Source organism: Schistocerca cancellata, chromosome 1, assembly GCF_023864275.1.
Source record: "Schistocerca cancellata isolate TAMUIC-IGC-003103 chromosome 1, iqSchCanc2.1, whole genome shotgun sequence".
Taxonomy (NCBI): domain Eukaryota; kingdom Metazoa; phylum Arthropoda; class Insecta; order Orthoptera; family Acrididae; genus Schistocerca; species Schistocerca cancellata.
The window spans coordinates 246,560,656-246,587,233 of record NC_064626.1 but is presented as its reverse complement, the minus strand read 5'-3'; the positions used below and the strand labels follow the sequence as shown (position 1 = coordinate 246,587,233).

At 36.2% G+C, this 26,578-nt stretch overlaps 1 protein-coding gene across 1 annotated transcript in view; it reads right to left on the bottom strand.

Moving 5' to 3' along the window:
* Positions 1 to 14,965: 14,965 nt before the first annotated feature.
* Positions 14,966 to 26,578, bottom strand: part of LOC126170151 (nitric oxide synthase, salivary gland) — a 718,067-nt gene continuing 706,454 nt past the window's right edge. The window contains exons 24-25 of the mRNA XM_049920700.1: positions 23,324 to 23,515; positions 14,966 to 17,789 (exon numbers count right to left, since the gene is read on the bottom strand). Of these exons, the coding sequence (XP_049776657.1) occupies positions 17,682 to 17,789; positions 23,324 to 23,515 (300 nt within the window). The 3' untranslated portion in view covers positions 14,966 to 17,681. The remainder of the gene's footprint in view (positions 17,790 to 23,323; positions 23,516 to 26,578) is intronic.

Genomic DNA, 26,578 nt, shown 5'->3' with positions numbered 1-26,578 from the left:
GCCATTTCATAAAACAGCTGTCCCCTTCTGTAGCATGGCTGATCCATCAATGCAGCAGCTCCGTGTTTGCGACTAACACTGACTATTGGCAAATTACCAAACTACGCTATGGCGGTATACATGAAAAAAAAAAAAAAAAAACTTTCAGGGTTTCTCTTCAAAATGACGTGTGTATGATATCTGTACAATGTTTGGTTCTTGTGCAATAAATAATTGAAAGTGTTCCCAGGCTTGACACATAGTATTTATAGAAGAATGGAAAAACTAATAGAGGACGACATTAGTAAGTATCAGTTTTTGTACCAGAGAAATGTAGGTCTGACCCTATGACTTGTCTCATAAGATAGGTAAAGAGTTAACAACATTTTTGGATTTGGAGAAAAATTTTGACAGTGTTTTTTGAACTATACTGTTTACAATTCTGAAGGAAACAAGGATAAAATACAGGGAGCAAATAGTTATCTACAACTTGTACAGAAACCAGAGTGCAGTTGTAAGAGTCAAAGAACATGAAATGGAAGCAGTAGTTGAGAAGGGAATAGACAGGGTTTTAGTCTATCCCCGATGAAATTCGGTCTGTACACTGAGCAAGCAGTAATGGAAACAAAGGAGAAATTTGAAAAGGGAATTAAAGTAGTTCAGGGAGAAGAAATTAAAACTTCGAATTTAGCTGATGACATTGTAATTCTGTAAGAAAAAGCAAAGGACTTGAAAGAGCAGTTGAATGGAATGGACAGCTTATTTAATAGAAGTTGTTGGATTATCAACAACAAATGTAAAACAAGGGGAATGGAATTTAATCAAATTAAATCTGGTGGTACATATTGAATTGGATTAGGAAATGACACAATAAAAGTAATCAATATGCAGCAAAATAACTGATGATAGCCAAAGTAGAGTGAACATAAAATTAACAATAGCAAGTAAAACATTTCCAAAAAAAGAAATTTTATGACATTGAATATAAATTTAAATGTTAGGCAGTCTTGCCTGATATTATTTGTTCGGACTGAAGCTTTGTACAGAAGTGAAATGTGGGTGATAAACAGTTCAGACAAGAAGAGAACAGAAACTTTTGAAATATGATGCTACAGAATAATGCCGGAGATTAGATGGGCAGTTTAAAAACTAACAAGGAGGTAGCGAACCTAGCCCAGGAAAAAAGAAACGTAGTCTCAACTTGACCAAAAGAAGGGACTCATCATGGTTATCAAAACATTGTAAATTTAGGAATGGACGGAAACGTAGCGAGTAAAAATGGTAGATGGAGACCACAGCTCAAGTACAGTAAGCAGGTTCCAATGGATGTTGGCTGCATTAATTATGTGGAGATGATGAGACTTACACGGGATGATTGTACATGGAAAGCTGCAACAAAACAACTGAAAACTACAATAACTGATTTTTTTAGTCCAAAATTTTCATCACGGTACTTTAGTTAGCTGACCTTTCTTCAATAACTTTCTGTGTTTGAACAATTTTTCTCTGTAGACAAAGGCAAGGAGATATTATGCTGGCAGTACAACATGAAGAGCAACTATTGTATATGCAATTCCTCTTCCAAAGTGGGAGCATTCCTTCAAACCGAAAAGGTGGCCCAGTGGTTAGCACACTGGACTCGCATTTGGGAGGACGACGGTTCAATTCCGTGTCTGGCCATCCTGATTTAGGTTTTCCGTGATTTCCCTAAATCACTCCAGGCAAATGCTGGGAGGTTTTCCTTTGAAAGGGCATGGCTGACTTTCTTCCCCGCCCTTCCCTAATCTGATGAGACCGATGACCTCACAGTTTGGTCTCTTCCCCTAAACAACCCAACCCCCTTGTTACTGAGCAAGCTAAAAAAAGTCAGTAGCAGTTTAATGATAGTCAGCACAGGTTCTAACAGCTGCTTTCTTAGTTAATTTGTAGCTTGATTGATTCCTAATCCCATATGTTCCTGTTTCATAAACAGAATGAATGAATGGCAGCAAAATACATTACCACATAAAATACTTCCAGTAGATTTTTTTTCGTTTTATTTTTTTTATTTTATTTTATTTATTTATTTTTTTTTTTTTACTCAGTGTTACTGACATTCTATTGTGTCATGTTGATGCAATTAATAAAATAATGAAAACTTAGATCACACTACTATCAGTATCATGTAAGCAATTATTACGGTCAGGGCTGCCATGCTAAAATCAATGACATTGTAGTTAAATTAGGTATAATTTATTTCCATTTGAGAAAAAAATTATACAAGGCAGAAAGAGAGAAGTATGGAAGTTAGAACAATTAATAAAAACTATTTGGAAAATCTAAAGCTATTAATCAGCATTAGTTTAATCATGTTGAGCACGAAGGGGCAATCTGTAGGGATTACTTAGGAGAACTTCTTAGCCAAGATTTCTATAAAATACATCATTGTAGGTAACCAGTTTCAGTAAAACTAAGTTACCATCTTCAGATCTTCATAAAGGGTATTACAAACATCTTGTTCCAGGTACACCCAAAATTTTTCCAGTATTATATACCTGGAAATTTAATGGGAAAAAAAAAAAAAAAATGAAATGAGCGATGCGTTGCCACACCAAAATCAACGTTACTATGTACATCACAATTTGCCAAAACATCTTTCCCATAAATAACACATCACCCCTACAAGGGCACCAAAGGACTTACTGTTACTTAGGTGCTTATCTACAATAAAATCTTTTAGAGCGATCTCACCCAGAGAGTTGTTCTTCTCTTAAGTAACTGTTAATCAGCATTATTTCTCCCATAATCTCTTCTAATACAGGTTTTTCTGCCTCTCACACTAACTGCATCTCATTTCAATCTTCATATGTCCAGATAGTCTATAAATTTTGTTTCAAATGCTTCAAATATGTTTGTTTCTTTTTGCCACTATCCAACTTTAACATACTACAGCACTATCCTCTGGAAGTTTAATTTCTGAGCAAATTCTGTTTAATGATTTGATACTAATAAATTCCTTTTATTCCAAATTGTTTTCTGTGTGTGTATTAATTCAGGTTTCATCTCTTTCTTCTTTTGTATATCTTCTGTGTGTGTATTAATTCAGGTTTCATCTCTTTCTTCTTTTGTATATCTTCTGTGTGTGTATTAATTCAGGTTTCATCTCTTTCTTCTTTTCAACATCTTATGTAACATTAATTTCCACTTCTTCTGTTTTAAAATGTTTAGATACTTTTAATCTGTAATTTCTGCTCCTATTCATTACTTGTTTTACCCTTAGGATAAAAATTGTACAAAGCAACTATTCTTTCTTATTTTCAATTAGAAGGCATATCTTAGCATATTATGCATTTTTACATGTGTTCCATATTTTTTCTTTGATGTTGTGTATTGCTTTTTTAGTATATCTGCCCCTGTATTTACACGACTGCTCTGCAGTTCACACTTAAGCATCTGGTGAAGGATTCATTGAACCACCTGCAGACTATTTCCCTACCGCACCACTCTCAAATAGCATGCGGGAATATGAACACATAAATCTTTCTGTGTGAGCTCTGATTTCTCTTATTTCATAACAATGATTATTTTCCCATATGTAAGTGGGCATCAACAAAATATTTTCACATTTTGAGGAGAATGTTGGTGACTGAAATCTTCTGAAAACTTTTCACCACTATGAAAAACGTCTTTGTTGTAATAATTGGCACCCCAACAAGTATGTCATATCTGTGACACTCTCTCCTGTATTTCATGATAAATCAAAATGAGCTGTTTTTCTTTTAACTTTGTCAGTGTCCTCCACCAATCCTATTTGGTACTGATATCACATCATGCAGCAGTAATCCAGAAGTTTATTAGGTAAACTGAAAATTAACAAGCTACAACCCTATTTTAACACATTTTGTTGCAGGCTTATCCTGCTTGGTTACTAATTCTGTAACCCAGGCATTGTAAATGAAATAAATATTAAACATTTCCATTTGTACAAATTTCTGTTTATTATGACAGATTTCAACTGTCATATTTGCAAACTCAAGTCAAAATAGACATCACATTATAACTACAGCATCAGTTGGCTTGTGGGCCTCTAACTGTCCCATATTGGCCATTATGATAAACGTGAATTGATATGTGTAATGGCTGCACTTGACATCACTATGCAAACCAAGTAGCTGGCACAACATTACTGTCCAACTGTCATGTCACCACTACCCAGAGGCCCCTTGTTATCAGCAGTGTCCTCTGATGAATCTTGCTCCTAGGTCCAATCTGAGCCCGTTATAATTCAATTAGTAAAGTACAAGCTAATCAGCCTATTTGTTTCGATTACTGTGCTTACCTTCAGGGCTTTGTATCTGGCTGAACTCTAATATTGCAGACTTTGATCAACTTGCACTGCTCAAAGGAGCATTCTGTAGCCTCTATTAGTTTTGTGTGTAGCTTGCCTTTAGAGAAATTGCAATGACTTGGGACTTGTGACACATGAAAATCAGAATTGGAAAATTTTTGTGATTAGGCAAGAGTGTGGGTTTTCAACCATGTAGGAATTACAAAAAGCCCTAATACAAACTGTGCAGAGTTATTAGGAGTAACAGCATCAGTGTTACAGGCAGAGAAAGTGTTAGCAAACTGTGACAAGAATGCCTTTCATGCTGACAATGTTTAACAGTTTTTCCTTCATTGAATCAACTAAGTCAAGAGTGGAATGCTTACCACTGAAGACTACAGTTACATTTTAGAGCTAGTCAAATTTCAGATCGAGAAAGACAAAAGACTGTGTTCTCGTCAGGAAACCCTCAACTGTATCATCTAACATGGTTACTTGAACCACTAATGAATCCAACAGAACTTGAGTTTTATACAACCTTTTCTAAATTACAAGAAAGAAGAAAAAATATGTGATTACAAAAATATGTAATTACAATCTGGTTAATATTTTGGTAGTGGAAAAAGGGACCTAATCAATATGATGAAGACTGGGCTACCAACCTGCATGGATCAAACAGGAACTGCAGTTTTGAAGTTCGTGCAACCAGAACTATGCTGAGTCCCTAATTTAGGGCATTGTAACCTCAACTTGGAAGCCATGAATAATGTATTGATAGAAGTAATGTGAATAGCTCATGTCTTTGAAACTGCCTGTGGAGCCCACAGTTTGTTTACAACAGAAGAAAATGTCATGGCAGTCAGTTCTCCAGCAACAGTCATATGGGACATCACACCACCTCCAACAGTGCCCTCACTTGCTCCATGACCAGTAACAGAACAATATGGAACTGTCCTATGTGTTCTTGTACCACTCCTGATGTCAGTTATATATTTTTTTTTCTTGTTCTGATATATTTTCATTAGTAGTCATTACACTACCTCATCAAAAGTATGTGGTAATGCCTATGTAATGCAAAATTGATCACTAGATGTCATGAGAGGTGAAACTGCCAGTATAAAAGGAGATTGGAAGAAATTTTGTTGTCATTGGAGAAGCAGTAACAGCAGAATTGGTGTTGTGAGAGTTCAGCGGCTTCAAAAATGGACTAATCGTTCAATGTCACCTGAGTAACAAATCTAAAAGGGGCATTAAAACCCTTATAAAGCTGCCAAGTTGTCTCTTGGTGATATGATTGCCAAATCTAAATGTAAAGGAATAGCTATAGCTAAACCAAGACGAGGCAGACCTCATGTACTGACGGACAGGGAATGCTGAGCACTGCGGAGAGTGGCTGTAAAAATTTGCATTAAATCAGCAGAAGGAATAACTTTTGATCTCCAAAGAGCTACTAGCAGCCCAGCTTGCACAATAACTGTATGCAGAAAGTTAAAAAGAAAGTGAAACAGTCTTTGAGCAGCTCCTAATGAGCCAGACTTTTCTGTTGTCAGTGTGAAATGTCACTTGAGGTGGGTAAAGAGTGATGTTGTTGGACAGTGGATGACCGGAAACAAGGGATTTGAAGTGATAAATCTCACTATATCAGAGCCCATATCAATGTCTTTGCTTGCAGATCTTTGAGTTTTATTACCTAGCTACCATTTCTCTGTCGTCTCAGTAGGTGACACCATTTTAGTGCCTCAATCACGATTAAGCACATATGCAGCTCTCACTACAGGTTCATCTGCTGGGGGTGATAGTTTCAAGAGGCGTTTCTCTGGATCATGGCCTGAGCTTGCTGTCTGTGGAGGTCTGCTCACTCCATTTGGATGGTGGATGTTTGCTTTGAGGAGCTTGCTTACACCTACTGGACAATCACGCTTCCCTCCGCCAGTGCAGTAGCAGGCCATACTCTCGAGCTCAGCTAGGCCTGTTTCCTGTTGCCTTGGTCAATGAATGTGACCACATACACGACCCTATATCTCCTATACCCGCAGGCGCCGACTCTACGGGGCCCTAGGGGGCCCGAGCCCCGTCAGAAAATTATTAGTTATCTTATGCTTTGTAAAATTTCCTTGTTTGATGGTAGTTACCTTTTAAAATACATTCAGTAATGAGTTAAAACAAATAATTATTAAGGTAGTAAGCAGGTTAACTGAAAACAAGTGGTGTGAATCATGATAGTGTTATGGTGCTGTGGGCACACTTAGAGTTTGTCCCGGTGCATGAACATTCGGGTAAAGTCTGATGCTGGTGGGCCAGTGCTGTGGCCGCGGTGCCATCAAAAGGACTGGAGCAGAAGCGCCTGGAACCCTCTGTCTTGCATCACCTTGACGCTTCGAGACATATAAAGCCCACCCTGCTGTCACAGTCATTCAGTGTAGATAGTTTCGTTCAGATGTGTTTAGTGTTCCGTCTTTAGTTTCTAGTGGACTATTTTATATGACTATATTTTATTTGTTTACTTTAGTCTCTTTGTGTATTGTGATTTAAGTTTGCAATGGATTAATTTGTTACCAAAAAGGGGCGCTTGGAAGTTGAAGATACTGCAAGTCAACCTCCAACAATTATTGTGTCGTCAATTTCTTCATCGTCTTCAGGCGAGAACCGTTCACAGTTGAAACCTGGTCAATCCGTTAAGGAAAGATCATTTCAGAAGTCTTGGTTGATCAAATATAAATGGCTAGAATATGAAGCATCTAATGAAAAAATTTTTTTGCAAAACCTGCAAAGAGGCAGATGCTGAAAATCTATTACAATTTGCTTAAAAAAAAGACGCATTTACTTCCATTTGCCAACTGTAAAAAGGCTTTGGAGAAATTTTGTGCTCATGAAAATATGTTTACGCATAAAGAAGGTGTTCTGAAACTATATTCTATCACCAACCGAAGTGTGGCCTCCCAATTGAATGAACAGTTAAACAGTGATATGAAGAAAGGCTGTTTAGCTCTTGAGACAATTTTTACTACCATGCAGTTTCTATGCCAAGAAGGACTAGCAATTAGAGGGCATGAAGATGTAAACTCAAACTTTTTTCAGTTGTTGGAACAACAAAAGAATGACATACCTGAGATTGGTTAGGGCATTCGAGGTATAAGTGGACTTCCCACGATATTCAAAATGAGATCATTGATCTACTAGGAAAGCCTGTGTTGAGAAAGGTTTTGGATTCAATGAAGAAGATGAACATTTTTCTATTATGATTGACAAAACACGTGATTCTTCGATTCACAAACAAGTGTCATTTTGTATTCATACTGTCGATGAATCCTTAACTGTCAACGAAAATTTATTGGCTTATACGAGACCCCCAACACTGAATCGCAAACTCTGTGTGGTACCTTAAAAGACCTTTTTGCTTATCTTGATTTGTCAATGGATAACTGGAAGTTGTAGACAGTCTCCACCATCTTACGTCTATGAGGGATATTATGGCTTTAGCCAAGGACTTAATAAACACTGTAAGGAAATCCAGCAAAAGGATGGGACTTTTCAGAATCATACGCTGTGAGAGCACCAATGCCTAAGCTGGTCTACGACCTCTTTGCCTGACTTGATGGACTATGTGAGCTTCTAGCATCTTCAGAATATTGAAAAACTCCGAGGAACTTCTGGAGGTTTTGAAACATCTTCTGCAGAGGACAAAACAGAGGCTGGTTACAAATGTGCAGGCTACCTTGAGTCAATGAAACAATTCAAGACTTATTTCTTTTTACATCTTTATTGCCATGCAGTGAACCCAGTAGTGGATGACAAAGAAAACATTCAATGCCCTCATCTAAGTGTTGCTGATCTGGAAAAAATATATGAGGGCTTGGTTTGTATATTTAATTGAAGACGTGATAGTTTTGAATACTTTTGGGAATTGTGTTTAAAATAAACACCTTCACAAGTTGATGATCCTTTGCTTCCTCGGAATCAAAGTATACCAAAGAAGCATGGAAACAATGAAGCCAGCTCACCGCACACTTTCATTACCCCAAAGGAATACTACAAAGCTTTTTACATTGAAGTTTGTGAAACGGTGCAATCTTGCATTACCGAGCGGTTTGCTTCAACTGGACTCACACAGGTCATTGCAGACGAACAAGAGTGCTTGCTTTTGGTAAACAGAGGTGAAATAAATTTGGAAAAATTAACTGAGTTTTTCAAAAATGACCTAAACATTGAGATATTGTGCATACACGTGAATATGTTAGCCAATATCGCTAATAAAAAACAACTGGTCTTAAAAAACATGTGTGATGTGAGAAAGTACATTACACAAGAGCCTGCAGTTGGAGAAATGTTATGTGAAGTAGTGATGTGCATTAAGCTTCTCCAAGTAGTTCCAATCACGACAGCAACAGCACAATGGTCAATTAGTGCCCTTAGATGTCTGAAGTCATACCTCCGATCAACAATGGGACAGAAGCGATCGAACAACTTGGCTGTTCTTCATGCCCACCGAGATGTTTTGGATGAATAAGATATACGACCAATCATCAATGACTTCATATTCAGTAATCCAGTCAGACGGTTGACATTTACACCTTTCTAAAGGCACTCTAGCCCTAATAATGGCATTTAGGGCAATATCAAAAATCTTTATAAAATAGAGAATTAAATACATACATAATGTTAAATTTTCAGTTTCAAAATATTAGTACTAGTTCAGTACTGTATTACTATATTACTACAGTACAGTATTAGTTATTTTCAAATACTTGAAAATATTTTTAGGGTGTAAGACCCAATTAAAACCCGCTATTTACATGCATTTTGAATGAAATTATTAGGCATACTGTATTAACTTTATTAACTGTATTAAAGCATTAACTTTGACATATTGTTTTTATTTAATGAACCATGAGCCTTATTCAAAGTAAGCTTAAATTAGCTATTTCACTTATTAATCAAAGCGCTATTACTTTGCGACTGCAATATTTTATGTTTTATTCTTTTATTGATAGTTTAGGAAACTTTAAAACTCACTATTTTTCATCTAAAATTTAGAAAATTTACCAGGGTAAAACCCCCAGTATGGGCCCATCCAATATTCTTTTTATAATTCGGCACCCCTGCTTATACTTGGTGCAGGAATAACTGTGAGCACCATTTCTTGTGTGCAGTAAAGTGCTCACAGTCCACAAAAATTCCTGTGTCTTTGCTACTGAATTTCATTTGACGATCTTGCAGTAAGCTGATTGATCTTATACTGCTAGCCATTGTTTTGGACAAAGCCCTTAAAGTGGATCAGCACCCCAGTAATAAAGCAATGCCCCAGTTACATTTATTCAGTTGCTAAGAGAGCTTTCAGCTTAGATTGTTCTGTTTGTGAGAACCTGGTCTACAAAGACTAGCTTTTACCTAAATGGCTGGTGCACATTTTCTACGATCAGGTATCTTTAAAAAAAATTTATTGTTTTCTGTTAACATTGCTCTAGGAAGATTTCTCTCTACCTGCACTATTGGTGTGTGTATGTTATAGGTTTAGTTACCTTTAATTTTTTTTACTGTCAGTTACCTTTGACTGAGAAAGATTTGCCTTTTCCTGCACTACTGGTGTATGTACTATCTGGCTTTAGGTATCTTCAATATTTTTCATTGTCAGTTAAGACTTAAGTCCATGTGTATGTTATAATTTAGTTAGTTATGTAAATTCTTTTATATTAACCCAATGTATTTGTGGGCTGCACTGTCTCAGCTGCCCCTCCTGATTTTCCCTGTCATGCAACCGTTCAGGGTGTGAGCCAAGCTCAAATCGGTTGCCATGTGTTGGTTCATCCATGTGTTTCACCACCTTTGTTTGCTTCTAATTTGTTCTTGGTTGCTCTTGTGCATAATTGCTTATGTTTACTGATTTTTTAATGCTCACTTTCGTATTTTAAGCCTGTACAGAATTTGTATATTCTGTTATCTTGAGAATGTTTGTTCTTAATGATTAAAGTGTATGCACATTGTGGTCTTTGTAATATTGATTTCCAAACAGCCAAAACTATTGTTGGAACCAGTAAGTGTGCTTGGGACAACTCTCTAATTTTTATAAGGTTCAAAGAGTTTGTTTGGTTTTGATTATAAAAAGGGGAATTTTTTGCACTATTATAGAAATATAAATTTCAATTATTTGTTTGTGATGTTCCCATGAGCTTAATGGTTTGTAATTATTATTTATGTTAAACTTGGCCTATGTGGCTAATAGGTATATTTCTAATCTTTGATGATGTTAAATTTAGCCTCTGTGGAAAATAAATACCATATCTTAAAAGGATAATTTTATGTATGTTCAGCACCTCACCACTCCCATATCCTAGCTCCTTACCATTTCAGTACCCTGTGGCAATCCAATGGGAGGGTTTGGGTTTGATGAATGCCTGGAGAATTTTACCTGCCATCACTTGTAATGCCAACAGTGAAGTACAAATGAGGTGGTATTACAGTATGGAGATTATTTTTCATGGTTAGGATGTAGTGTCATTATTATGTTTAAGAAAATGCTAAATGCATGATATGAACACATTTTACAGTCCTGTGTACTGCGTACAGTAGAGGAACAGTTTGGAGACAACTGTCATAAAGCAGTGTCTGTGAGGCGGTGGATTGAGGACAATAACACTCCTCTGCACAGAGTCAGACAGCTCATGGAAAGCCTCCCCAGCAGAGTTCAATGGTCGTAATGGCAAAGCATACACACCCCACATATTACATCCACTGGTAGGTGTCTTGATACTTTTGATCAGGTACTACATGTGATAGAAGCACCAAGTAGTTAGTTTCTTGTTCATGCTCTATTTTATTAAAATTTATTATTCACGGGATAATTTTCAGACTTCTGGTGATAATAGCACATTTGGTTCTTATGAAAACATTTTTTGTAAATAAATATTAATGATTAACTATACATGCTAATCACTCAAAGGTAAAATTTTCTTTGAGCAAACAGTTTTTACTGCTAAATGCCCATATCAATGTCCGCATGCACTTGTTTTCAACAATCATTTCACTTTTTTTAAAAAAACTTCATATCTCAAAAGTTACTCATATTCAAAATTTTCATCTTCTGAAATGTTTCAATCCAAAATTGTCATTCTTTCCTAAATTCACTACAACTGTTTTGTATCCCTGATTTTTTTTTGTTTCAAAAAATGACTACTTTCACTAAAATAACATGTTAGTTTGTTAATTATTCCAATTAGAAAACTTTACTTTCTCAAACCTTTTTGTGGGCTTCAGAAATCGCTGCACACCTTAAAATCAGCCTTATCAAGAAGTATCTATTGTTTTTGATATATCTAGTTACACTGCTCTTAGTTAAACAAACTTATGTCAATGCCTATTGCCTATTATGTCTTTGTTCCTTGTAGTTTTCCTGATTTTTAAATTAGTATCTAAATTATAATAAGATTGTATTCCAACAAACTGTAATTTCTGGTATTATGTGTGCCTATAAGTAGGTGTTCTACACACAGTCTGAATCAGTCGCTAGTTAGCATTCATTGAGTTGACAGTAAATATGTTAGTCGGTCAAAGATTACCATTCAGTTTGTAAAGATAATGTAATTTACAATCTGTGTCAAGCAGCCATTACGTTAATATCATGAAGGCAGTCTGTATTTAGTTATCATCAGTCCATGTCCAAATTATTTAATTTAATGCATTAGTTGGCCACTGGAGAACTCAGTGATATGGTGCTAATATGTGTAGCTTACTAATCGGGTGCTGCTGGGTGCAAATAAATATTGAGAGATTGAAAATAAACTGCTGCAGTGGGATGCATTTTATTTAACATATGTTCATCAAGTCCATTAATAGTGGGAGGACAATGAACAACAAAAGACCAAGAGATTTCTGGGGCATAGTACCACATCAGTAAAGTTACAATGACCTCTTAAACAACTACATCAGCAGTGATGGACCGCAACGACAGTGCTGTTCCCTTGCTGTAAACATTGCTTCCTGCACTATGCATGTATCACATGCCTCCATCAGTGTACAACATGCCACAGGTGTGGCAGTGAGATGTTCGCAAAAGGTATGATTTAAACAGTACCGTTGCAAATGTGTCCCAATCTGCACAAATGAACCAATTGAGTGATAAATCTACAGAAGTGCAGGCTTCTCAGAATGCAGCCCAACAAATGTAATGGAACTCAGATATGTTCATAGGTAAACACTCTGTGAGGTTACTTCTGGACATTGGTGCTTCCCTGTTCATACCAAACAAATCCACTTACTTGAGTTTACAGTCACCACCTACGAAGGCAACTGAAACAAATATTAGGAGTTATGGATGGCCTTATGTACCCTTGCTATGGCAGTTTTCAGTTTTATTCACACACAACCCAGCCCTTACTAGTAAATGTTCTTTCGACAATTTATCCCAAAGTGGACAATTTTTTCGGAGCAGACTCTAGCCAAGCTTTTGGATTTATAATTCATGAAACAGTACACACCATGCAATCCAAAGGGCTTTGTGCTGCCTAAAGACTCTCTGTGACAGATATGCTCACATCTTCTTACCTACATTAGGGAATGGTATTCTTAACATGATAGGTGGCACGTGCTTCTTCAAAGTTCAGCCGATGCCCCTGTTTCCGACAACTTCAAAACAGAAATGAATAGACTTGCTCAACTTGCTCATGACATTACATTACAAAACTTATCCCCTACTGATACTGGATGAATTCTTTGCAATGTTAGGCTGTGGCAGCCTTTTAAGTAAAACTGTTATCACACAGACATATTTTCAAATGCCCTTGGGTGCAGCACAAGTTTACCTAGTGCTTAACACAACATTCAGCCTCTGCCATTACAATAGGTCGCCTTTTGAAATTTCTTCAGCCCTGCCATGTCCAATGTTTTACAAATCAATTGCTAAAAGGTATTTCAAACTGTGCCACATACGTCCTATGATACCATGGTTACAGGTATGGCTCCTCTTTTGTTCTAAAGGCTGGCAACAAAGGACTGAAATGCAACCTGTGGAAGTGTTCTCTCATGTAACCATTCATGATACATTTAGAGTTCAAAATCTCAACCAATGAACTTAACAAACGGAAGAGTGTCGTGGCAATCAACACATGAATGTAATAGATTTACATATATTTCTTGGCCACTTCACTGCAAGCTTAGCTGAACACTCTTACCCAGCTATGATGCCAAGGTGTGCATTTTGAATGGTCATCTCACAGTCAACAGGCTTTCAATGCATTAAAAAATTGACTTAAGTGGACACCATCCTTGACAATATATATCCCAGGCATGCCACGGTAATACTAACAGCTGTCCCCATGCTGCAGTACAGACAGTGTCAGTCCCAAAAATATCATAATGGCACAGAGCACCTTATTGGATATGCCTTTTAGACCTTATTTGCCTGTTCTCAAATCAAACTGAAGGCTCTCGGTATCACATTTCAGGAATTTAAATTATTCCTTTATAAACAGAAATTTCAACTTGTCACAGTCTACTGACCATTGCTCACCATCTTTGGCCTGAAGCATTGTTTCCCATGCCACTGCATTTGTATAATTTTCACTATTCTATCCAATATGCGGCAGTGATGCTCCATACTAACACAGATGCATTGTCCCTGTTCCCCATGGACCACAACCTACCTTTTGACAAACACAAATTGGTGTCTTGTCATAGCTGCCACCCACATGAATCCGACATTACACTGCCTCTCACTTTGTGCAGAATAGGTGATTGGATACATTTCCCAACCTCATGTTCACATCTACTGGCCTTGACTAAATCAGCTGCACCTAAGCCAAAAGGTTCTGTTGTAGGTCTCTGAGGAAGCCACTGCCACATCCTGGTTCCACCCCCCATTCAGCTACGAGTTCTGTGCTTTCTGAATGTTGTCAGCAGGAGCACCCTCTGATAAATCCTGCATACAAGCCAGTCTATGGCAGCTGTAATTCTATCAGTGAGGTGCACACAGGTTACCCTATTGGTTTGATTTATCCTGTTTGCATCTGTAGTGTGTGTTAGTTTTTTTGTGTAGTTTGTATTTACCAAAATATGTTTTGGTTCAGTACTGTTGATTCCCTTGTTTTGATGAAAAGTTTTAACCACAATTAAACTTGCTTTAAAACACATATTATAATTGAAAGATGGTAACAATTCATTGATTGTACATAATCAGTAATGCACTGAAAGCTGCATTCAAATGATTAAAAAGGGCCTAACATTTCAATGTGACACAACTGTGCCTGATGAACTGAATACTCTTGCTATGTCTTTAAATTTAAGTCAAGGGCCTCAAACTCTGTGAAAATGCAAACAAGCTCTGAGTACAAACGTTTCAAAAATTGTTAAAATATATAACTTTTTCTCTGGGTCATATAAGTACTGGAAACTTTGGCAACACAGTTCTGTAAGTGGTTCATTAACCCAGAACAACAGGGGGAGTGGGGACCAGCACTTTATCATAACAGAGTTACATCCTTTGAATAACCGTAGGAAACAATCAGTGGTAGAGTGCTGTCATTCAGTGCATGTTGTAATGTAATATGGTCTTTTCAGATTTTCACAAAATAACACAACAGCAGTTATTTTAGGGAATTTAATGCAGTATTTAGTTTCTGTAGTTTTCATATCTTAATTCCTCTTTGTACAATATATGACAGTTACTTTAGAATGAAACATATTCCGAGAATAAAGTGTATTTGTCAAATGTATCTTCAACAAGAAATAATAGGGAGCAATATTTAAAATTACATAGTTAAGTCTACTTCCTCAAATCAGCAGAACAAGTAATGTGAGTAGTCAAATAAATTTATATCTTCATATACATTGTTGGGATTTTTAACCCACCACATCAAAGAAATAAAATCATTAAACAACTTTACTCTTTATTATACATGTCTTTATTTTTATCTCCAGTAACAGATGACAACAGATTCTGAACATTAGTTATTCAATCTGAATATTTTCTCAAAATATTTGTAAGATGTATTTTAGAACTTGCATGAAATGTGACTGAAAGGTTGTAAATGTGATATGTTGGTGTGATTGGCAATGTGTTTTTCTAGTGGTATGTCATATTCATTTGACATTTCTACATATGTTATTAGCTATGACATCACTTACTTGATCACGCATGCATACAGCGGAGATCACTGTACTTCATCAGTATCCAGTAATGAAACTGACAGTTACAAGTCAACCCATTACAACAGTTTTTAAAAGCATTCAGTGTTATTCTAAGACAATATCTTGGAGTTATTCACTAGAAAGTTATATTTTATTTCTGAGATCAGTTTTTAAGTCTGAACCAGTTTGACTGATAGTTGTGTGAAACATACAATTGAACAATGTTTACAGGCCTCAGTATAAACTGTTTAGTAGCCTTTTTTCACTTTAGTATCAATTTGGCAAAACAAGAACAGGCGCTGTTATGAAAAAAGAAAACTGCTCATCAAATTCATATGTTCTTAAGAATTAATAGTAAGCTTGAAGTACTTGTAATAACAGTTTTTTATCATTATACAAAATCATTTTGTACAATATCAATAAGTAGAGCTGACTACAGATCAAGCTGTTTAAATGAGGAAAGCTGATCTTCAAAAACTGAATACCAAGGGATTTTGGTTAATTAACTATTATTGAGAAACCTTGTAGAGATCAATAACAAGTCCCCTTTAGCAACAAAGATAGCATGCATTTGATGTACCCTGAGATTTGACTCTATTCAGAGTGATCTGAATGCTACATTCTTAGGACATTCAGCAGAAATCATTGTCATTAGAATTTGTTTAGAAAGCTAAAATATATCACAATCTCACCAACATAATCACAAACACTTGTTCATAAATTTTTACAGTGGACAAAAGAGAGAATTAATAATCTGTAAGTTTTTCATTTATTAATTATGTATGAAATTATCAAGCAGTTTCAGCTTAGGCAAACTATTCAGGTAAATATTAATTACATACTCCATGAATAAAAACACTTCAGGCTTCCTCATCTGTATGTGTACTCCAAAGGCCACTGGTTATAATCTCAGAGATGATAGAGTATTTCACTGACAAAGGTTTAATTTGTGCCCATAGTCAATATTTCCACTTCAACAAACTTGCATCATGTGTAACGTTATAGCATAACTGAGTATATGTTTCAAATCTCCCCTTTGAAAGTGATCAACTTATATTTTAAAATCTAATATGTATATAAGAAAACAATATATTTGAGGTTCTCATTTATAAACAATTTAACATTAATCCTAAGATTACCATCACAAACACTTTACCTAAGCCAGAAGTGTAAAAACTGATAAAAACTTAACACCTACGTCCTCCAGAGTTTTAATGTCAAAACTGGTAGTTTATGCAACACAACAGTTTAATCATTAGTACCAAGTGTCGACCTATCAACATATTAGTGCACTTGAAACTGAGCTTATATATTCATAATACAATACAATACTGCATCTCAAACTATTTCCAGGTTGGATGCCTTACATGTTGACAGCAATGGAAAATTACGATAATTGAACAACGCATACTAGTCAAGCACATGAAACAGGTTGCAAGTAACATGCATTCGTCACATTGAAACCAATGACTTCTAACAAACAATTTAGATGACAATGCATCAAGGGATCATGTCACAAGGCCTTCTTTCAAATTACAACTCATCTGACAAAATGTCTTCAAAAGAAAAATTTGGAGTGACTTCCTTTGACTACTACATCTGTATGAATGTGATACATTATAGCAACATTACACAACAAACTCTCATAGAGAACAAAATGTTAAGTAAATAATATTCAGCATTATTTACTAATTTCTGACTCCTTGTTTTAGTAATGTGACATGATAAACTCCTCTGTATGACACTTGTAATTTAATTATTTTTTATTGATGATTATTACTGATATGTAGCAATCACATGTTGTATGACTTTTGAAATAATTTGCAAAGCCAGCATTCTACTTGTACACACTTAACAAGAACATGGAAATTACTCATCAATTCAATCACAAAATGTATTGCTAACTTAAGAAAATTTGTTTATTCATTTATTGTTATAACAGGAAGTGAACATTTGTTCCAGTACTTCCCAACACCATGTAAAAATATAGTATAAGTTAAATAAATAAAGAAATCATAAATTCTTTACACTGTGTGTAGCATCTAACACTAAAGATCTAGGCTTTTTATATATTTCATAAACAGTACATATTTCCAGAAAAAATATGAGAGATTTCTGCATATAAATGCATTTTATAATTTACTATAATTAAAATCTTTAAGGAACAGTATTTATATATGTGCCACTGTATTTAATTAATATTTCATTAAAATATAAATAGGCACCATGTAGGATATATGCTGCATTTGTGACACCCATGGTGTACAGCTTATATGTGCTATGGTTGAGATGCCATTCGAATCCTTGCTGTCTCTCTTGACCTGTTGTGTACTTCTGCTGTACGCAGTGTAATTCCAAAAATGTCCTCATGATACCGGTTTTCATCCTGTGAATATTTATTTGGAAAATTTTAAGTGATATTACTGTTTGACAAATTTTAGTCGCTAAGTTAAAATAAATGTGACTAATCAATCTCCATTTCAGCTAACTCTAGCATTTTAGACTCACAAACAAGGAGAGGTCCCCAGATGTGGGCTTCACTTTCTGAATCCATCTATACAGTGGTGTTGGTTAGGGTCCCAGTTATCATACCTTGCAGGCATTCTTCAAAGTGGGTCCCCATTTGCAAGTAATTAATGAAAAAGGATTTTGTCTGCTGCTCCAAAGCCTTATAATACGATAATTATTTCAGCTTAGTGTGGTGGTTAACCCTTGAGCAGGTGCACCTACGTATAAAGTGTACCATACACAAATAACATTTTCTTGTACCATTTCATTGTTGTTTTCCAATTGTGAGCCCATATCTATTCCTTCATTATTGCTTCAGCTAACACAGTGCTAAGTTGTGCTGTTGTACATCTGAATGAGCAGCGGTAATATACAATGAACAATGAGCTGGATGAGAAAAAATTAGCGATCTGTGCAAGAAAATAACCAAAATTCTAAGCTAGTGGCACACTGCAACAGCTAGCGGCACACTGCCGCAAGAGGCAGTTATCTACAAGATAATTAGCAACCGAATAAGTGCTTGGTTGGGATCTGATTTAACTGTGCTGTTCAGTGCTTCGATTGGGTCATTACTCTGGGGTAACATTTGTACATGGCTATAGAGTGATATATGAAATTTTATTTTATTGTTGTTTAATTAAACTAAGATTAAACTGTGATTTTGCTCATGAATGTTTACCTTGGTAACACACCGACAGCTATTCTTTACAACTGTATAAAGAAAAATGCGTGCCCGCATAATTTACAAAAAATGGCACATCTGCTCAAGTATGTAACTGATATGCTGAAGGTGATGGATTCGAATCTGGTCAGGTGCTTATGCTTTTTTGATCTTTTTCAAATTGACTATGATCAATATTTTTATCAATTAAATGTTTCAAATGGAATTTTATTGTTTCTAATCCTTTGCTCTATCATTTTCATGACCATACTAACTTTTTTCTAGACTCTCATTCTCTTTTAATTTGGAATCTTTGGCCATGTGATTCCAATTACATCTATGTATTAACTTCAATACAATTTATTCTATTTTATCATGTTATATATTCATCCATATTACTTGACTCACCATCCCTTGTGTACACCACGTGACATATATTTTTGTCATCAGTGAAAAATATGATAAAAAAGTTCAGAGAGCGTCTGAATTACTTCATGATGAATGCAAAATCGCTAAGCAGTAAGACAGTCAAACTCCATTCAATCGTTCATTGGATTCTGTGTGCACCACCATGTACTAATATGATATGGTATGCCTGGTATGGATTGAAGTTAGATCATGAAAAGATTAATTTCATAAAATTAATGAAGTTGCTTTCCTTTGAATGTTTTGAAAAAACAATGTGAATGCAGAAAGGCAGCATTTATTTTTTGTCCATGGTGCAAGAAGAATTTATGTTTTAAGTGTGTGCATGGCGATTACCAACCAACCAACCAACCAAAATACATCTCAAAAACTAATAATAAATTTATGATTATTGCACAAATGATGAGCCAAACTATTAGAAATAAAAAATATATTTGAACTGATTAACTGAATAAAAATAATGTCAAAATCAATTCAACAAAGACTTAGAAATAAAAATTTAAAAGCATCTAATGTGATTTGAATATGTCACTTCAGCATATCAGCTATATACCTTCCCACCCCTGTGGACATCTCCTTGTCAGTTAGAAAAACGCTAGACCATGCAATTCTTTGTTAATATTCAACAGAAACCATACAGTTTAATATGGGTCTAAGCTGACTGATTTCTACTGTGGCATAATTGACTGATACTGTCCGCTTATTCTCATCTTACAGCAATAGTATTACCTTTACATAATTATTACGCTTATCTTTAATAAGCTGTTTAAAACATTCTCATTTTTCTGTATCTATAAGTTTCCTCATCCCGTGCTCAATTTCAGTGCCAAGTAAGCTAATCCTAGATAACATAACACATGCTAGCAAACCAGTCCCTTTTTCTAGCAGGCATTATCTATAATTTCCTTCCCTTCCAAATCTTTCTAATATTTCTTCATTTTTTCACTTTATAAGTTCTTTTAATTTTAACATCATTTTATTCCATGATGTTTTGAAGAATTCAAAGTTCCTCTTTCCCCGTATTGCTTTGATCTACATTTGGTTTCCCTTCCAATGCTTCTTTGTACAAGTACACTTACAGAATGTTATTTCACAACTGCATAATCATATCTGATCACAACTGCATAATCATATCTGAGCATTTTTTTTTAAAGAAACAGTTCTTCACTTGAACTTATTTAGGTTGGGTGTGATGTGGTCACCTTGAAGATAACAGCGATCCCATGTTTGAGAATATGTGAAAGCCAACACAATCTATGACCACAAATATTTGTTTTGTTCAGTGACTGGTTTTAATTTTTATGATCATCATCAGATTCATCTTTCTTCTTTTTGAAGTTAATAGAAGAGGTAAATAAAATTTACAGCCTCTACTGACATCAAATAGTATAAAAACATGATAAAATTGTAATAAACAGTCATGACCCTGAAGTATGACCTTTGTTAGCACAACAATGACACTACATCACAGGCCATGAGTGTTTTTTTTTACAATTTTATAGTGTTTTTACACTATGTAATGATTCCAATCATGGCTATAAATTTCATTTCCTTCTTTTGTTGACTTCAAGGAGACACATCAATATGATGACGATCATAAAATCAAAACTGGTCATTGAAAAAAAGAAATATATGTGGTCATAGTCTGTATTGGATTTCACATATTACACCAATTTACTCTATGCTATCAGTTTAATGCCTTGATTACCATAGGTGATTACAGTCAGAATCACAGTCACTCTTCACTATAATTTGTTAGTGGCCTACCATTCTGATCTAATCTGTGGATGAATGCTTCTTTGCTGTACTACATTTTTGTAACTTTCAACACCTTTCCCTCTTTTTTTAACATTATTAATGTTTCTTTTAACAATGCCACATAAGTCATGTGATTAACTACCCAAAAAGAATAACTTACCGTATGTTTTTACTTCCTTTGAATATTTATTTCTTTATTACATATACTTCCTCACATTTGATGATAAGGAGATAAGCGAACAACATGATGGGGAACATATTTGTAAACTGCTTATTTGCTTCGGATAGTGACTTAAATAATGAGATAAAGCTTTCAGACAATTGCTGCATTTCTCCAGCAACATTATGTCTGTCCTCATACATTTTTAAACACTTCTATAATCACATAAATACAATGGGAAAGAAGGATCTAGAGTATCTATTACAGCATGAGAATTCCTCCTGCAATGAGTTACAAAGAAAATTTCATACCAATGAGTGCAGAGAAGAGACAAAGACACACTAAAATCACTCACAGCAAAAGTGTTACAGCAAGGTTCTACATTTAAAATTAATGCAACATCACTACATATTCAGTGAAACGAAGGCATCTTGAGATTGGCCTACAAAGAAAAATACAATGGGCATAACAGGTGTTACACACATGTGCTGCCTTCCAACCAAATGTCTTAGCAGGCAAACAGTCAAATTTTAAGAGACTTCATGCAGTGTCCTTGTAAGTATATCAAGCAGTCCAAAGGACACCAAACGTGGGATCAGGCCAAAAGAAATGCATCACAATATGTAAACATTTAAAGTGCTGTTTTGCACCTGCTGATGCTTTTTTTATATTTAAATTATGACTTCCCATATTTTCAGCACTATTTTATGTCAGGGCACTACACAATGTTCTTAAAATATTGCCAACATTATGTGTTTGGTAAGACATTTGCATTTGCATAGACAGCAGCATATGCATTTAACAGTTGTTATGCCATTTGTATTTTGCTTTGTAGGCTAGTCCAAAGATGCATTAAACAAGGCAAAATGCAGTATTGGCAAAATATAAGATGATGAAGCATGTTTTGTAGCCATGAATTGGTAAAAGTTCAGTAGTCGTGCATGGCTACTTTCTAATGAAAAAATAACATAAAGGTGATCATAATGAGAGTACATTACTTACCTCATGGGGATGATTACAAGACCTGAACAATCTAATTCAATAAGCTAGTAGATAATGCAGATCACAAAACACTGCTTTTAGAGTTCATATGTTCTTCCAAAGAATATAATAGGCAAGAAGTAGCCTACCTTAAACCTGAAATCCTGATTTCTCAATTCCTGGCAGATTCTTGAAATATACAAAAGACCAACGTAGTCAATCTATACAATATTTCAGCAGTATTATTTGCCATCTTATTCTAACTTGTACTGAGGAATTAAGAAGAATTCCTCTATACATGTGTGAAGAGAAAAGCAGTTCAGCACTCCGTAATACATCAAGAAGAAGCTAAGGAACACTGTCAATATATTCTGCAAAATATATGCAGTCATATAATTAGATAGCTGGAAACTCATATCACATACCAGAGTAAGGAGACAATTCCTTGGCCTGGCAGAGACAGGACAATTACATCACTGAGATTTTATATCTGTTATTTTGGCCTAGTTGCAAAAGATTGTAAGTCAAGTGTCGACTTGAGGAATATCTTCTTTACACACATGTGTGTTGTAAGTCTCTAGTTCAAATGGATAAACTGAAAGAGAACACCAATATAAAATCCTATTTTTAGAAAGGTTTATTGCAAGGGAACTCATATGACATTGGTGAAGGTTTGTAAGGGGTCTGTTCCTATGTTTTAAACAGTTAAGGAATGAGCATCTGAATTAAAAATTATCTTGAAGATGCAGAATATGGTATTTGAGGTTTGGTAATAAAAGGTGAGTGAAATATATGAGGCTGTGGCATCTTGAAGACCTTTCAGAATCACAATTCAGTCAGGCAATTTACTTATTGGAAAAATCAATTGCCAGGGTACGTAGAACTAAAAATAAACTTGTGTTCTAAAATGCATAACATAAGAACTATGAGTACTTGATCATCTTTGCCACTTTGAGACACATCTCTTCTACAGAACAAGTGCTCATAGCTCTCATGGTATGCATTTTGGTGCCCATGTCGACTGCACTTTTTTTCTTGATTTAGTCCATACTACTTTCTCTCAAAATATGGGAAGCAAGACAGTGTAGTAAAAGGGGCGTTAAACAGTATTGAAGCTGAGCATGTGATAATAGCTTGTGAAGTATGCATTTTATACCCATATTTACTAGACATTTTGTTCTTGTTTTGGCCCATAATACGACATCTAAAAAATTTTCAGTGGAGTTCTGGTTCACCCTGTGTCTATCACATTTGCGACTTACATTAGAGTGTTTCATGGCCTGGCTGAAAAGTATTTCAACACATCTTTGCAACTTAAGAGCTAAAGTCAAAGATTCCATTGCCTCCATAGGCTGCTCCTTCTAAATTAAAATATGAACAGATCATTTTATGTAAATATCTAATGACAATAAACTAATTTGCTCACCCTCATTTTAAGCATGTAGCTCTCAACATCTGCATCTGTCATAGACCCATGTTCCTGTATTATTAACTTCAGCATTTGATACACATGTTCAGCCATTGTACAGTCTCCACATACATAAAAATGGCCATCTTCCTCAACCAGTTTCTTGTACACTGAAGCAGCTTCTTTGCGTATTAAATCTTGAACGTATGTCTGAAAAATAGTAACAGAATTCCATTATGCATGTGTCTAATTTTCCAACTATGTTTCTCTTGTAGGTAAAATACAAACCATAAAACGTGCGCATTCCTTTTTGTTAGTCATAAATTGTGGTGCACATGAGCCCATCCACATGTGAACATGTGCTTACACCTTCCCTCACACACACACACACACACACACACACACACACACACACACACACACACAACTCTTCTGTCACACAACAGAAAACATAAAGAGTTACACAGGATCAGAAACTACTCTATGGGATCATATGAGCCAAAGCTACTTTGTCATGAAATAAGATACCTAATAATTCATGGAATGTTGAACAGAAGAACTAAGAAAAAACCTAAAACAAGAGGTTTGTCATAGCATATAAAAGTTACATCTTACAGACTGACTGCCGGCCGCGGTGGTCTAGCGGTTCTAGGCGCTCAGTCCGGAGCCGCGCGACTGCTACGGTCGCAGGTTCGAATCCTGCCTCGGGCATGGATGTGTGTGATGTCCTTAGGTTACTTAGGTTTAAGTAGTTCTAAGTTCTAGGGAACTGATGACCATAGATGTTAAGTCCCATAGTGCTCAGAGCCATTTGAACCATTTTTTTTACAGACAGACTATAAGCTAATCCAAAGAGCTCCTACAAAGAATAAATGGAGTATATCACAAAGAAGACTTTTAACTAGAGATTCATCACACATAAGTGTAACAATATTATGAAAAGAATAGTTGCCAATCACAATACAGAGGAGACGCTGACTTGCAAATAGGAACTACAAAAACACTATCACAAAGTTAGTTTTCGGCCAACAAGGCTTTTTCGGAATACACACACACACACACAAACACAACACACACACACACACACACACACACACACACACACACACACACACACAGAGTACAGTCTCTGGCTGCTGAGGCCAGACTGTGAGTAGCAGGGCATCATGGGAGAAGCAGCCGGGCGGTGTGGATAAGGAGGAGGCTGGGGCATGGAGGGGGAGGGATAGCAGGGTAAGGGTGTGGGACAGTAAAGTTCTGCTTGTGGGAGCATACAGGGACGAGGTGCTGAGAGAGTAAGGCAGCTAGTTGCAGTCGCGAGGTTAGACAGAGGGCAGGAGGAGGGGGTGACGGGGGACGGAAAAGGAGAGGACTGGGTGCATTGGTGGAAGAGAGGGCTGTGTAGTGTTGGAATGGCAACAGGTAAGGGGCTAGATGGTGGATTGGACTATGACTAATGAACATTGAGGCCATGAGGGTTACACAAACGTACGATATATTTCAGGCAGAGTTCCCACCCGCACAATTCAGAAAAGCTGGTGTTGGTGGAAAGAATCCTGATGGCACAGGTTGTGAAGCAGTCACTGAATTGAAGAACATTGTGTTGGGTGGCATGCTCAGCAACAGGATGGTCCAACTGTTTCTTGGCCAGTCTGTCTGTGACCATTCATGTGGACAGACAGGTTGTTGGCTCTCATGCCCATGTAGAATGCAGCACAGCAGTTGCAGCTTAGATTGTCAAGCACATGCCTGGTTTCACAGGTAATCCTGCTGTTATTGGGATAGGCGATGCTTGTGACTGTACTGGTGTTGGTGGTGTGGGAGGATGTATAGCACAGGTCTTGCATCTAGGTCTACTACTGGGATATGAGCCACCAGTCAAGGGGTTGGGAGCAGGGATGTTTACAGATGAAAAACGATATTGTGTAGGTTCAGTGGGCAGCAGAATACCACTGTGGGAGGGTTGGGAGGGATAGTGGGTAGGACATTCTTCATTTCAGGGCATTATGAGAGGTAGTCAAAACCCTGGTGGAGAATCTGCTACCTTGCTATCCCTCCCCCTCCCTTCTCCAGCCTCCATTTGAGTCCGTGTGTGTGTGTGTTGCAACTCAGCATTTCCACTATATGGTGAAGGGCAACTACCCTTATCATAATAGCGTTATATTCCATCCTGGATTTTCCATTGTTATATTTTTGACTGTTTTTGTAATCTAATCAAAATGGAACCTACAAGATCAAGCACATCTTTCTAAGAATGCGGATCAAAATGTAATGCCTCCTATCCCATAAGAATCTAATAATAAACATACAACAGTGCAATTAATGCAGATCACAGCCTGAAGTGTCCTGTACAAAATATTATGTTCGCCATAGCCACAATGCCCTTTTATAAATTTTGTCATTGTTGAACCCAGACGTCAAAACAAGTCCAAAATTTTGCTTTTGATCCATTATTTTAAAGCTGTTTTAACCTCATCCATGAAGAAAATGCATGGGGACACAGTAATGGATGTCAGCAATGTGTGGTGTTGGCTAAAGAAGTTTAGTAATGGAGAAATGAGTATTGCAGGTAAAACATGCTGCGGCTGGCTGACAGGATCTGTCACACACTCCAATTGAGAACCTGCTGATGAAATGATTCGAGGAGACAAATGTGTTATCAGAATCAACAGTGAAACCTCTGCAACTGCACTCAAGAAACTCAAGGAGGCAATAAGAAAGAAGAGACCGAGCTTCATCATGATAAAGCATGCCCTAACATACTGTTTTTGACAACCAAGCAACTGCAAAAAAAGGGCTAGTCAGTGGTGCCTTATGCACTCCATCTCCCTGATTTGCCACACCTGGTTTCTACCCATTTGGACCTATGAAGGAACACCTACATATTTACAGAATAAACATCTTGGATGAGGTTGAAACAGCTTTAAAATCATGGGTCAAGAAGCAAAACCCTAAATTTTTTCAATCTAATTTTGATTTCTAGGTTCAGCAATAGTGTAAGTGTGTACAAATGCATGGTGTCTGTTGAAAGGTAGTATTGCATATAGTATAGTTCAATTCTCATCTGCACAAATTCTGCTGTTATATATTCATTATTAATTTTTTCATGACACAGGAGCCATTACTTTTCGATCCACCTTTGTATATGAAAGGTTTGTTATTCAGTAACAAATGAATTTTCTGTCTAGTGAACAGAGTGAATGGTACAGTTCTTTCTCAACTCATATGTCCTTTTATCAGAGATCAAAGGAGGATTGATTGAGAAAAGTTGGA